General features: G+C 43.7%; 1 protein-coding gene across 1 annotated transcript in view; it reads right to left on the bottom strand.

The window, feature by feature from the left end:
* LOC145337188 (ras-related protein ORAB-1-like) overlaps positions 1-15,242 on the bottom strand; it is a 48,731-nt gene extending 33,489 nt beyond the window's left edge. The window contains exon 1 of the mRNA XM_080181995.1: positions 14,965-15,242. Coding sequence (XP_080038121.1) covers positions 14,965-14,987 — 23 coding nt within the window. The 5' untranslated portion in view covers positions 14,988-15,242. The remainder of the gene's footprint in view (positions 1-14,964) is intronic.
* Positions 15,243-15,487: the final 245 nt, after the last annotated feature.

The raw sequence follows: 15,487 nt of genomic DNA, 5'->3' as shown, positions 1-15,487 counted from the left end.
CAATGGGGAGGTGATGGCAGTGGTATTATTGCTAGACTATTAATCCAGAACAGTTAGTCATGGAACCCAGGTTAGAATCCCATGACAGATAAAAATCCAGAAGAATGACAGCCATGAAACCACTGTTGATTGTCACATCTGCACCAACCACAAATCCATCCAGGCCCTATCCCTGTAACCCCACATTCACCCTGCTAGTCCTGATGTTAAAAAAGGGCATTTAACATGGCTAATGCACCTAACCAGCACATCTTTCAGACTGGAGGAAACCAGACATGGGGAGACAGTAGGCACTGTGTACAATGGAACAAATATTGATTTGGGAAATGTTTCTTGAACATCTGTTTGAAGTAATCAAGGGCATGTTGAAAGCAAACTACCCAAAAGCACAAGACAGGGCAGTAGTTAGCATTGCTGCCTCTGCACCAGAGACCTGGGTTAGATTCTGGGCCAGGTAGTGTTTGCATGTTTTGTCTGCAGGGGTTTCCTCCCACTGTGCAGGTTAGGTGGATTAGCCATAGTAGATATGTAGTATTAAGGATAGGGTGACAGGGGCCTGGGTAATATGCTATTTGAAAGTTGGTGCAGACTTGAAGGGCTGAATGGCCTCTTTCTACACTGTAGAGATTGTACGATTTTGAAAGCTGTTTTGATTTGTACAAACATTTCTAGTTTGGGGGCGTTTAAGAGATCTCTGGATAGGTTTATGGACGAAAAGGGATTGGTATAGGCTAGTGGGTCATTGTTTTTGTAACTGGTCGGCGCAACGTGGGCCGAAGGGCCTGTTCTGCGCTGTAATGTTCTATGTTCTATAAAGCTTGTTTTTCTTCTGAAAAAGATCTGAGATTACAGGATTTTTAAATATTGGTTTATTTCAAATCCTTTTATTGCCTTGCTTCTCCTGCTATCTACAGCTCACCTTTCAATATGAAGTCACATTCAGAATCCCTGCAGTGTGAGGCCATTTGGCCTCAAGCCTGTACTGAGTGTCAATCCCAGGCCCTATTTCTGTAACCCCATGTATTTACTCTAATCCCCCAGACAGCAAGTGGCAATTTAACATGGCCAATCCACTAAGCCACATCTTTGGACTGAGGAAACTGGAGCATCCCCATGCAGATCAATGTCTGCCTCAGCCCCAGGGTTTAATTCCTGGCTTGGGTCACTTGCAAATTTGTCACATTTGCCCATAGGAACAACAGATGTGATGTGTTGAGCATAGGGCTAATGGGAGGACTTTGAATAGTGTGGATGAACAGAGGGATCTAGGTGTATGTGTACATAGATCCCTGAAAGTTGGGAATCAAGTAGATAAGGTTAAGAAGGCATACAGCATCTTGGCATTTATTGGTAGGGGGATTGAATTTAGGAGTCGCAGCATCATGTTGCAACTGTACACAACTCTGGTGCGGCCACACTTGGAGTACTGTGTGCAGTTCTGGTCCCCACATTACAGGAAGGATGTGGAGGCTTTGGAGAGGGTGCAGAGGTGGTTTACCAGGGTGTTGCCTGGTATGGAGGGGAGGTCCTATGAGGAGAGACTGAGGGATTTAGGGGTTGTTTTCACTAGAAAGAAGGCAGCTAAGAGGGGATCTTATAAGATGAGGTTTAGATAGGGTGGATAGTGATAGCCTTTTTCCTCAGATGGAGAAAGCTAGCATGAGGGGGCATGGCTTTAAATTAAGGGGGGGTAGTTATAGGACAGATGTCAGGGGTAGGTTCTTTACCCAGAGGGTGGTGAGGGATTGGAATGCCCTGCCTGCTGCAGTTGTAAATGCACCTAGTTTGGGGGTGTTTAAGAGATCCGTGGATAGGTTCATGGACAAAAGGGATTGGTTTAGATTAGTGGGTCATTGTTTTTTTTTCCTCTAAACTGGTCAGCACAACATCATGGGCCGAAGGGCCTGTTCTGTGCTGTAATGTTCTATGTTCCATACCTGCATGGGAAACTAGGTGCTCTGGTTTCCTCCCACTGTCCAAAGTGGTGCAGGTTAGGTTGACTGGCCATGCTAAATTGCCCCTTAGTGTCCCAGGGTGTAGGTTAGAGGGATTGGAGTAGTAAATGGGGTTACAGGGATAGGGCCTGGGTGGGATTGTCAGTGTAGACTCAATGGACCAAATAGAATCAGAATCCTAATGCAGGAGGAGACCATCATGCAAACTCCATAGCTCTACCAGCCATTTCTCCCCCCCACAGTTTACCAATTAGACCCTACTCCAGAATTCAGCTTTTCTGGGGTGCAGTAAAACACATAGTACCCATCACAGCCATAGAGCCTCACAAGGCAAAGCACTGACTTCTGTTTCTTGCAAAGTGACAATGAGCTTCCTATGTGCACAAACAGCAATGAGATTGACCTGCTCTTGTAGCCACTGTCTAAGGCTAGGAATACTGTGGTGAGTAACTCACCCTGACTCCCAAGTCTATCCACCATCTACAAGGCACAAGTCAGGAATGTGATGGAATACCCCCATTTGCCTGGATGGGTGCAGCTCCACACCATCTAGGGAAAAAGCAGCCCACTTGATTTTGTAGATATGGTGCCATTCAATCCCTCCACCATTGCTCAATAGCAGCAGTGTACACATCTACAAGACGCACTGCAGCAATTCAAAAATCCTTAGACAGCACCTTCCAATAGGAAGGGTGAACAATTGGAAGCTTTTCCCAGGTCAGAAATGACAAACAAGGGTTCACAAGTTCAAGTGAAGGGGGCAAGGTTCAATACAGATATGCAGGGGGATGTATTTTACAAGGGGTGGTGGGGGGGCCTGAGCACACTACATTAGAGTGTGGTTGAGGCAGACACACTAGGATCATTTAAATCTTTAGGTAGCCACATGAACAGACTGGGAATAGAGGGATACAAACAGTTGTTCTAGTTGTGAACACATGCTCAGTGCAGACTTGGAGGGCCAAAGGACCTGTTTGTGCTGTATTGTTCCTTGTTCTTTAATTCCCCCAACAGCTTTGTGGGTAAACCCACAGTACAGACTGCAGCAATTCAAGAAAACAGCTCACCACCACCTTCAAGGGCAACTAGGGAATGGACAATAAATGCAACACCCATGTCCAACAAAAAAATACATGTGGAAGTGCTCTTTTCTAAACCCCACTTCTGTAACCTCCTCCAGCCCTGCAACAGGCTAGTGTTCTAATTCCAGAATCCTCAGCAAGTTCCCAAATTTGGGAACTTTTCAAAAACCATTCAGGGCACAATTGTGCAAGTAATTACATTCATACACAAGTAATTCAGACTGGGATTGGGCCAATTGGAGCATAGTTTAACTCAAAATTACACCATATTACTCAGCACAATTTTGAACAACTGGCAGCCTGATGTCACTAAATATATCACTGGACATTCTCTCTTCCCCCTCCCCCCCCCCCCCCCCCACTATTGGCCAACACTTCATCCTATGCCAATGGCAAAGCAAATATACTTTAATCCATTCTCCAATTAGCACCAGCCAATCTGCCTCTCTGGTAAAGAGAAACAAACTGAATATTTTCTAACACCCTTATGAATTGCTCAGGTTGGTGTCCAGGTGGATTCTTGATTCCTAGAGACTCCAGCTCAATCTTGGAGGGTTGGCAAATCTAGGCTTTGTGATGATTTGACTGGTGTTCAAAGGGCAGCAGAGTGGCACCAGGCACCATTCCAGCCTGGAGTCAGCATGTGCTTTGTCCAGTGCTCTGGTTTCCTCCCACAGTCCAAAGATGCAGGTTAACTGGATTGGCCATGCTAAATTGCTCTATAATGTCAGGGAGATTGGCAGGTTAAGTATGTAGAGTATGGGGGGGGAGATAGGGCCTGTGGGATTGTTTGTGCAGGCTCAATGGGCTGAGTGACCTCCTTATGTAGGAATTCTGTTTCTTTCAGAGCTCAGTTACTTTGATCCTAATGGAGATTCAGTCTGAACCTGAAATGCAGGTTTTGGAAACAGCAAGTCCAAAGGTCAAACCTCTTCACAATCAATCAAGTTAGGAATGTCTCTCCAGGTAAGCAGCTTTGACTGTACTTTAGCATTTTAATTACAAGCAATACACTGGCAATAAGACTGATTATAAAGCATTCCAATAAAGTGACCTCCTGTTGAGCCAAAAATATTACTAATGCTGTCTGGAAGATTAACATTCCTACATCCCCCAACCCCCTAAAAAAAAAACCACTGACCAAATGGGAGTAACAAAGGTCAATGCTGTACTCTGTACAAACTGCACCACGTCTCACAGGAATCTCCTCCCAAACGGCTTCATTTGTTTACCCAGCTTCCCTTTGTATTATTTACTCTTGGAGGTGTAAGCGTGTGAGTGCTTCCAAGAAGGCAGCTCCAATTTTATGAATGTTAAACTTGAAGCCCTTCATTTCAATGAAACTGGATTGTGCAGTAACCCCCTCCAATCAGTTCTGGGGATTGAGGGCCAAACTCAGTGCAGGTAATTAGACTATGTCCACACTAAAATTGACATTTTTCCCCAGAGGCAGGGGAGTCTAAAAACAAGAGCATAGGTTTAAAGTGAGGGTAGATACACAAAAAGGACCCAGAGTGGTGTCTGAAACAAGCTGCCAGAGGTAGTGGCATGTACAATTGTCTTTTAAAAGCATTAGACAGTTATATGGGTAAGATTGGCAGAGGGATATGGGTCAAACATGCAGCAATTGGAACTAGCTTATGGTTAAAAAGGCAGCAAGGACAAGTTGAACTAAAGGGCCTGTTTCCATGCTGTAAACTGACAAGATTAAGCAAATTACTGCAGATACTGGAAAATCTCAGGTCTGACAACATCTGTAGGAGAAAAGAGCTGACATTGAGTCCAGATGATCCTGTTCAAAGACTTTCCTCAGTAGTGATTCCATGATCCTGAAAGAGGGTGAAACCACTTTGTAGGAAGCTTCTCTCCCTCTCCCACTTACTATTTCTGAAGTTCCCACTTATGAAAGCAAAGTCAGCCCTTCCTACAGGCTGTCATTAGATCACATGCATATACTTCCTTCCTGCATTGGCATTAGTCAAGAAAGTATTGATCTCAATGCTCCCAGAACAAAAGCTGGAACTTCTGCCTCAACAGCACCTTTAATAATGGAAAATCATCCTAAAGTTCAGGAAGTGAACACTGAACTATTAGTAGGAATGGATGCTTGTGTTTAAAGTCAAGGATTTAAAGTTGAGGCCATTCAGTCCATCCCATTGTGTTAGCCAAACCAGCATGCATTCTATAGTTCCACATCTCAGCTTTTCACAAGAGCCCTGTGGGTCACCTTCAGGGTCTCTGCCTGAAATTCTGCCTCCACACTACCACCTCCTAGGAGGAAGAATTGGAAAGTGTGGGGAAATTCAGATAGGCCTACTGGTTTCTGATCTGAGGTATATGTCCTTCCTATTCATTATTCAACCTGCATACACTTAACAGCTTCCTCTGTTCCACTGAAAATAATCCTAGTCTTCATTCCTGGCAACATCCTTCCTCCACCATGGTAACTAGTACCTGAGCTCAGGCCAGTTGTACTATAGGCTCCCAGCTCTATTTCCCACACCTTAGCAGGCCAATGCCATACAATTCCCTCTGCTTTAACCTACACATTTGAAGTTAGACACATTCATTGCCAATCACTCCTAGATGAATCTTGTCTGTCAGTGTACTTTACAAAGCATCAGTCTAGTCTCATTGAGATCAATACATTGTGATTGAATACAAAGTGACTCCTTGTTAATCAAGATGAGAAAATCAGATATTGCTGCCCCTTGGTGCCACTCTGGCTTACTCATTGTCATGGGCAGATTAATCCTCTAGGTGAGCTTAACAAAAATTCAGGCTTAAGTACTGACAGTATGGCATCAATAGACAGTAACATCCACATTTTAGGTACAAAGTAATGGTGGAGTTTGTCTAGAACTTGTTAGAGCACTCTTGCTTTTGCTGAAGCTTTGTCATGTACTCATTAGGACAATTCTGGATATAAAAGGAGACAACTCAATTAGTGCCAGGGTGATGCTGGGTATCATGACCATACAGATTGTAACAACTCCTTTCAGCTGTTGCAGCTGGCAAGGTACCAATCATAATCAGCCTATACCTGCAAAACTGACCAACTTGAGATTGTTTAGCCAAATATTGCCCAATCCTATGCATCGAAAGTTACAACACAAGATTCAGTCAGGGTCACAGTATAGATAGTCCTGTTCTTAGACAAAATATACAAAAACTGCTAGCTTCAACAAGTAGGAAACAGACCATCTGGTTCATTGCCCAAAGTCAACCTCAGTTTGAGCATCAGTTAACTGGTGCATTCTCCATGGCAATACCTCTACCAGACCAATCAGTACTCCTGGGCTTCCTTTACATTTGGTATTCCCAATTGCCCAGATGAATGCAAGATGAAAAACCAAGTGTCTTCTGTACTATTAAACAAACCAAGAGGATTCAAGAAAAATGGTTACACTAGTTGAAGTGTTAACTACACAGGTCCTATTAGCCCTCAGGAATATTCTTTGTGGAAACATTTCTCCAATGTTAAAAACATTGGATACTTTAGCTTCTACCATCACATCTAGAAAACACCAACTCAATTCTAGCCATGTAACAAAGAGATGCATCCACCCAAAATGGTGAGGAGACAGATAGAAGGAAAGTGTCTCTAAATCCAAAACCATGCCGTACGTCAGAATTGATTGCCATTTCACAGAATCCCTACAAGAGGCTAGTCCATTGAGCCTGCACTGGCAATCCCATCTAGGCCCTATCCCCATAAATTTACCCTGCTAATCCCCTGGCACCAAGGAGCAATTTAGCATGGCCAACCTATCTAGAATGATGACTGTGGGAGGAAACCCACAGACATGACAACATGCACATTGCAGTGAACCAAGCCAGGAATTGGACCTGGTCCCTGAAGAGGTAGCAGTGCTAACCACAGCTCCCCCCCATCATTCAGATTTTCTAGTCAGTGATTCAAGCAGTGCTAACATTATACTATCCCCCATGTACACAGTCTACATGTTCCTGGTGTCTGTGGGGGTTTATTCTGGGTGCTCTGGTTTCCTCCCACAGTCCAAAGACATGCTGCTTAGGTTGACTGGCTGTGCAGAGTGGTCCTTTAGTGTCAGGGTTAGGTGCATTGGCTATGCTAAATTCTCCCTCAATGTATCTGAACAGGTGCCAGAGTGTGACAGCTAGGTGATTTTCACAGTAACCTGTGAAAATGTAAGCCTGTGACAAAAATAAATGAGAATAGCATTAGTCTATCCTACCAGGAAATTACAAGTTATGGAGCAAGATATCAGAACCAATTCCTTCCTGTTTATGTATCCTCAAAGTACTGAAGCAGACTAAGCCTGCACCACCATTCAATATCATGCACTCAGTATCCCTCTCCTGCTTTCTCTCCATATCTCAATTCTTTTAGCCACATCAGCCCCTTCTTGAACATGTACTGATCCCAAACAGAATTCCACAGGTTCACAACTGAGTGAACTTCTTCCTCAGTCCTGAATGACTTACCCCAACTGTTCTGCATTTTCCCCACATCAGGAACATTCTTCCCACATCTAACCTGTCTAGGCCCATCAGGACTTCATGTTTAAGAGAAACCTTCAATTCCAGTGAGTACAAGCCCAGTCAATCCAGTCTTTTCATACATTGTTGGCTCTATTTTCATCAGATGCTGAGATTAGATTTTCCAGCATCCACACCCATTACTCCATAAACATCTTAATTTGATCTATTCCATACTCATCTCTACCCCAGACATTGTATTCTTCCTCCATCTCCCCACCCTCCAGAATAAATCTTGCTGAGAGTCATATTGAGCATACTCCTGCTGCCCAGAGTATTTCCATCAGTTTATTACTGAAAAATCCTGACCACACTAACATTTCATTGCACTTCTAAAAATTACCTTTGAGAAGTCTTGTGGTAAAACAGCTCCAACTGGGAGAGAAAAACCTATTGCAGCATTGATGCACATAAGCCAGAAGGCAAAGTATGATGCAACATTAGCAGTTAGTGAAATAGACACTTGACAGCTGCAAAGTTTAATATCCCTTCAGTCCTGGAAAGACCCACACCCTCCAAGAAAGGTGTAACCTAGTAATGTTGGAAAGAACCTAGTCACATGTTTATCTCATTAGAAATCCCCTCCAACTGGCTCCAGAAAGGTTCAGATACAGCAGTGAAAGACAACACTTCAAGCATGATTAATTTGCCTGCTACAGTTGGGACATCTAATCCCTTATTTTAAGCATGGGGTCCAGTCATGGCCCCAGATGAGACTGCTCTCCACTTGAGCTGACTGGTGATTTAACCTGATGATCACCACACCTCAGGCAAGACAAGGTCAAGGCAGCAAGACCTTCACAAATAACCTCAGCTGGTGCAGGAATTGAACCCATGCTATTGACACCTGCATTACTAGCCAGCCATCTAACCAACTGAGCCAAAACAGACTACTCCTGTACAAGCAGCCACAGGAATTTTCTTATACTAGTAATATCCCTTAAACTTCATTCACTTTTGTTTGCAAAGAGACATTGATAGGATGCAGAACTAGGCTGAAAAGTGGCAGATGGAGTTTAACCCTGATAAGTGCAAGGTAATTCATTTTGGTAGGACAAACTTAATGTGGATTACAGGGTCAACAGCAAGGTTCTGAGGAATATGGAGGAACAGAACATCTTGGGGTTCATATCCACAGATCTGAAGGTTGCCACAAGTGAATAAAGCTGTGAAGGCCTATAGTGTGTTAGTGTTAATTAACAGTGTTTGAGTTTAAGAGCCATGGGGTTATGCTATAACTGTACAGGACCTTGGTGAGACCACATTTGGAATACTGTAGTTCTGGTCACCTCACTAAGGATGTGGAAGCATTGGAGAGAGAGTGCAGAGGAGATTTACCAGGATGCTGCCTGGTTTGGAGGGTAGGTCTTTGAGGAAAGGTTGAGGAGCTAGGACTTTTCTTTACAGCAGAGGATGATGAGAGGTGACTTAAAGATTTATAAGATGAGGGGGATAGACAGTCTCTGCATGTCCACTATTTCCTTGATGTAGCTGTTACTAAGGGACATAAGGTTCATGGAAGATATAGAAAGGATGTCTGAGGTCAGTTCTTCCTGCACACCAACCACTAAATAATGTTCTGCCTGCTGAGGTAGTGGAGTTGGACACTTTAGGAACTTTCAAGCAGTTATTGGATAGGCCCATGGAGCTTGTAAGCTTATAAAACTCCATCAGGCAAGCGATGGAGTGAATAACATCCAGTGATTAATCCATCACAATCACCACTGCTGTTCCTAAAGAGGTCTGAGCCTCAGTGCAAAGTCCACCACCACATCACTGCAGATGGATTTGGGGGGTGGGGAGATCAGTGGTGTCAATGATCCACCTGGAATGATGGCCAGGAGATTATCCCAGCCTCCAGAACGATCAGGAATGGGATAGCTTGATCTTGGGTTTGGACATAGTTCAGCACAACAGAGGGCTGAAGGGCCTATACTGTGCTGTAATGTTCTATGTTCATCTCACTATTCCTGCATTCCCTTCACCCCAACATTGTAACCCTCATTCAGCAGTCTAGTTACCATCCTTTAGAACACTCCTTAAATATTTGACTTCTTGGATCCCTCCTGTAGTGAGGATCCATTTGGGAACTAAGTAAAAAAAAAACTAAAAACATCAAGTTACTGAGTGATGCATGCCCCCAAACTCACCACTAAGAACAGCCTACTGAAATGATCAGAGACAGGAAGAGATAATTCAGCCCCTCACACCTCAATTATATCATTGAGATGAAATGTTTCATGTCTTGACCTTTGCTCCACATCACAAAACACCATGAGAAAAAACCAAGAGGAAGGAGCAAACATGAGATTCTCTATTTTTGATGTAGAAATAGAGTTCAGAAATTCAGGTGTCAGGAAGCTAAACTGCTTGGAGCAGTTATCCTACACATGCAAATTGTTTTTATTCAGACATCCTGAAGTTTGTACACTTGTACAAAGGGCTAATGAAATTGGGAATTTCATTTCAAAAAGGCTGAGTACCTAATAAATAAATCAGAACCCTGGTCAAGTTTCACTGTGTACAATAGAACACAGTAAGAAGTCTCAACACCAAGTTAGAGTTTAACTAGCTTATTCATCAGGTGTGTGACCAGCAGGAACATCGTTTCCTAAAGCTTGAGATTACTAAAACTGGTTGGACTAACCTGGTGTTGAGACTTCTTACTGTTTACCCCAGTCCAACACCTGCATCTCTACATTACAATAGAACACCAGGAGTGCAAGGGCATTCAACCTTGAGTCACTGCAGCAAGTTTGACAGTTGTGGAACATGAAGTCAGTGAGAACCTCAGTACTGTGGCATTAAGGGGGGGGGGTAGTTATTCTGTATACTGTACTTTGCCTCATTTAAACCAGTGTGCTGAGAATTGCATTGTTACTGGATCAGGGGAATCTACTCTTGGAACAAAATCTTTAATGACATTTAAAATATAGGTCAAGCAACATCCACCTGGTTCACTAATGTCCTTTCCCAATGTGGCCTACATGGGACTTGAGCCACAGCAGTGTGGTTAACTCTTAACTGCTCTCTAAATGGCTGAGCAAGCTACAGTTCAGGAGCATTAGGGATGGGCAAATGCTGACCTAGCCAGCAACATCCACAAATACAATAAATTTGTACTGTCCTTTACCACAGAGCCAGTCCAAGGCGATTAGTTTAAGGGTTTACATCTTTTAGTTCTGAAAAAATTCAGATTTAGAGTAAAGATTTCCTCACAAGCTAGGCAAATCTTCTACTTTTTAAACTCAAATTTGGTCTTTCAATCTCAGGAACCTGCATTCCTAACCAGTGCCATGTTTTCTGTGGCTGCTCCATCTTCCAGATCCTGGAAGACTAATTTGCTCATGTTGAGCTTTAGGAAATTTTTACTTGGCAGAAATCTGAACTGTCCTGGTGACCCCCAGCTCATCTTCAAAGTAATGGACAGCTTAAAGGACAACTATGCATCCATTATATGTTGCCCACTGGCTGCTCTGTCTCTGCAGAATTTAAACTACATTTCCCTCAACGAAATCTGGGCTACCTTTAAACACCAACTTCATGGTGAGATTGTGGTGCAGTGGTACATCATAGGCTGATGCTCTGGGATCAGAGCAATTGATGGCATTTTAATAAAATCTGGAATATACAACTCAGACAGGAGGCCACCATTGGGCCCTCTGAGCCTGATCCACCATTCACAAGATCATGGCTGATCATCCAACACAATATCTAATCCTGCTTTCCCACCACCACCCCCCCATATAACCTTTGATCCCAATTGCCCCAAGTGCTATATCCAGCTGCCTCCTGAATGCATTAAGTTTTATCAAATACTTCCTGTGGTAATGAAATCCAGACTCACCACTCTTGGTGGAAGAAACATCTCCTGACCTCTGTCCTAAATGGTCTACCCAGAATCCTTAGACTGACCCCTGGTTCTGGGTTTCCCCACCATCAAGATGATCCTGCATCCACCCTGTGTAGTCTTGTTAGGACCCTCAGATCCTTCATTCACCCGAACAAGCAAAAACAATTCTAACCTAGTCAATCTCATACATCAGTCCCACCATCCCTGGTAAACCTTCACTGCACTCGAGCACAAAAACATCCTTCTTCAGGAAAGGAGACCAAAACTGCACACAATATTCTAGGTGTGGCCTCACCAAGACCCAGTATAATTGCAACACATCCCTGCTCTTGTATTTGAAACCTCTCAAATGAAGGCCAACATGTCATTTGTTTTTACCACCTGCAGTGACTGGTGCATAAGAACTCCTAGGTCCCACTGCACATGCTCCTCTCCCAATTTACAGCCATTCAGGTAGTAAATCTGCTTTGTTTTGCTTCCAAAGTGAATAATCTCACTTATCCAATTATACTGGATCTGCCATTACTGGTCAGTAATGAAAACAAAATTTCAGTGAATGAGTTCCATAGGGTAGGGAAGGAAATCTCTTATCCAGTCTGGCCTACATGTGACTCCAGACCCACAGTGTGGCTGGCTCAACTGCCCTCAAACAAGACACTTAAGTCAAGATGTGATGCTCACATCTCAAATTAAAGTTGAGATTTCAGGACAAGTCATGTCCATTCATTTTACTAAAAAAACTATAACAGTCACACTGGTGGCCACTCGAATGATGGACTTGATTAAATTCCCAACACCTTTAATTCTTTACTTTTCTAAAGTCACCCTTTTGAAAAGTCTTGTTAAGCAATGCACCTATGAAGCACCTGAACAGGCTCCATCAACTCAAGTCACTTCTGTCAGACAACTTACTTGACCCTGACTTGACTACTGTCCCTCCCAACCTACTGGATAATGTGCCTTTGACTTCAAGCTAACAAGGCTGCGTCCTCTCCAAAACCACCTTTTCCTACTCCCTAGCACTCAGCACAAAGTCAATTTGATTTTTAAACAAATTCAGGTTTGTTTATATCCATTTTAACTGTTGTACCAATTCTGGAATGGGAAAACAAATCAAATTAACAAAACTGTTATCTATAACTGCACCATTTGCTTAATTCTTTAAACATTTAACCTATTAAGATACACCATTTGCTGAAGTTTTTGGGGTTTGAACATCCAATGGCATAAAGGGGCACATGCAATGAAGGTTCACCTCAGACTTCTTTGAGATGGTGAGGTTGTCTTAAGGGAGATTGGGCAAAATAGGCCTGTATTCTCATGCTTGGAAGATCTCATTGAAACCTACAAAATACTGACAGGAACAGACAGGGTCAATGCAGGTAAGAGCTTTCCCTTGGTTGACTGGGGAGCAGGGTGGGAGAAGGGGTGTTGAACCAGGAGCACAATCTGAGGATGCCACACAAATGAGGAGTAATTTCTTTAGAGGTTATGAATCTTTGGAATTCTCTATCAGAGGGCAATGGAAGCTGTTAAATAGCAGAAATAGATAAGGATTATGGAGATAGTGGGTGTAAAAGGCATCAGTGCCCAATCAGCCATGATTGTATGGCATGGCAGCCTTGAGGGTTGATACTCCATGGCTACACAACTGGCTGAACATTTCCACATTCTATTTCCAACCTATTGGCCACCTGACAATTTGCTCAGAGGTAAAACAAGGTTCCGGATTAATTGGCAAAAAGACAACATATGGGCTTTAAGCCAGCAGGTCATGAACGAGACATTTGGTAATCATTTGCCAGGGACAGCTGTCACTGGAACATTAAGGGACTTGCACAGAGATTAAGCATTTTATCAACTATTTATACTCTTCATAAAAAGTGATCTGCCTGTTGAGAGCAGGCTCCATAAATAGCATGTTAGAAAAATTAGTTGATGGTGGAAGTCAATTAACATGATCAATGTGAGTGGGTCTCCCCTAGTCACATGATTAACCCAGGTTAATCAGCTGTCAGGTGATGCTTGCTCTGAGCTTCCATCCCAGGACAGGGCACTGGATGATTTCTGGATTAATAAGAACAGCCTCTTGGAGTTTCAGACAAGATCAGATGCTCAATCCAGAGGGTACAAGCACAAGTAAAAGGGCAAATTCTAATCAAAAGAGCACAAGGTACAATTTTCTTTTTGAATGGGGAATGGTCAGACTTGGGTTTACTTGGAAAGTCTTCTCTCAGGACCCCCCCCATTTCAATTTGAGCACCCCAGTCCAAGTGTTAATAAGCACACTCCCAAATCCAATTCTCTACTAGAAAAAGCTTCACATGTTATAAACAATTAAATTCTAATCAAAAAAGCAATATATGCCTAATTAGAAGATCAGGCTTTTGTTTTAAATATCCTACTCAGACAAAAGCATCATCAACTCCAGCTTGGAGTAGAAATAAGAGTAGTGGCAATGCTCAGATGGCTGGAAATCTCTTTGGCTGTCCCAAATTAGTGGTAGCAACAGATGACAGGAACCAAGTGAAGGCTTGGCCTCTACATAGAGGATAGTAGATAGTAAGGCAAGTCTGCTGACTATATTCACTGAGGGCAAGAGCTAACTGGGAACAATTCAGTGATCATGGATTTCAATATACCACTTAGTATTTCACTGCAAACTGCACCACTAGTTTAGCATCAATAAGCTCACTTGGAAGGGGTAGGCACCTGTGTCACAAAAAACCAAGTGACATGATCCAGATTATCAGCTCCAATTTCACCTGCAGTCACTTCTCCCTGGTAGTATTAGAATATAATTTTGAATTTGTAGCTCATTAGGGATAGCAAGGCAGTTTCATTCTTGCAGCTACACTGTTCCTTGATACAATTAAGGAAGGACACCTACTGCTTTATGTATAAGCCATGTTAAAGGGAGGCAGAATGAGCAAAGGCCACAGGTCAAGTGTTTGAGAGTGCAAAAAGAGGGCTGTCACACCTAAAATATGGAACAAACTAAAAACAATCCATTAACCAGAGGCTCAGCAATTTGGAGAAAGGCAAAAAATGTTCCCACAAACACATTTTCCAGATTAAATATGGAAGTATTATTAATTACAATGCCATAATAAAATTATAGCTAGAAAAAGAGCAAGTTTGAAAACCTCAGAGGCCGGGTGAGTGGTTGATGAAATGGGTGTGGTTAATTGTCAGATCACATCCCCCAGAAGAGGTTAGCTGGCAATGCACCTTACATCACCAGGACACTGCTACAACACTCAAAACACCGACCCAGAATCCCAAAACCCCCTCTTACCCAAACTAGAGACGTTAGGTCTTTAAGGCAAACCAACCCCCCCTCCCCAACCCATCAACCCGACCCCAAAACCACCAGAAACTGGATGCCCCTCAAATCCAGGTAACCAAATGAGCAGTAAAAAAAAAGAATTAAAATTCAGCACAGTTATAGATTGAGCTAGTTTAGACAGGGACAGAGAATATTATAGAGAGGGACACAGTGAGGGAGGGGTGTTGACAGGAGTTTCCCCCCCCCCGGTTTCCCAGTACTCACTATTCAGGATTCATGGCTGACATTTCAGAGGCGGAGGGGGGGGGGGGCGGGGAGAGAGAGTATCCCTGGGGAAAGGGGGTGTTGTATCTGCTCCTGTCTGCGGCTCCCTGGCGGCAGCTTTCACTCTCCCCGGATACAAAGTATCGGCCCGGCGGCGACACTGTATCCAGCAGCGGCCACAATGTATCCAGCCGCAGACACTCTGCTCATTCAGTGAAGATGGCGCCGGCCGGCTGGCTCTCCCAGCTGCTCCACCGCGACAGCCTGCACACCAAGTTTGTCTTCCACTGGCCCCACCCCCCTTTTTTAAGCTGACAGACAACGGCATCGTCCAATCAGCGTCGGCCCCTCCCCGCCTCCCGACCCGCCTGACCAATAGGGGGTGGCCTTGGGGGGGGCGGGGTCACTGCAGCACGTTTGGTTGAGGCGCAGCTTGGTCTGACGTCATGCTGGAACGTGGCAGAGGGATCACGAGGGCAGCGAGGTCACATGACGCATGTCTTAAAGTGAAATGCCTCTTAAA

The sequence above is a fragment of the Carcharhinus amblyrhynchos genome, unplaced genomic scaffold (genome assembly GCF_965287045.1).
Source record: "Carcharhinus amblyrhynchos unplaced genomic scaffold, sCarAmb.v2.hapA scaffold_44, whole genome shotgun sequence".
Taxonomy (NCBI): Eukaryota; Metazoa; Chordata; class Chondrichthyes; order Carcharhiniformes; family Carcharhinidae; genus Carcharhinus; species Carcharhinus amblyrhynchos.
Note: the sequence above shows the minus strand (reverse complement) of the source record. Positions and strands in the feature narration are given on the sequence as shown.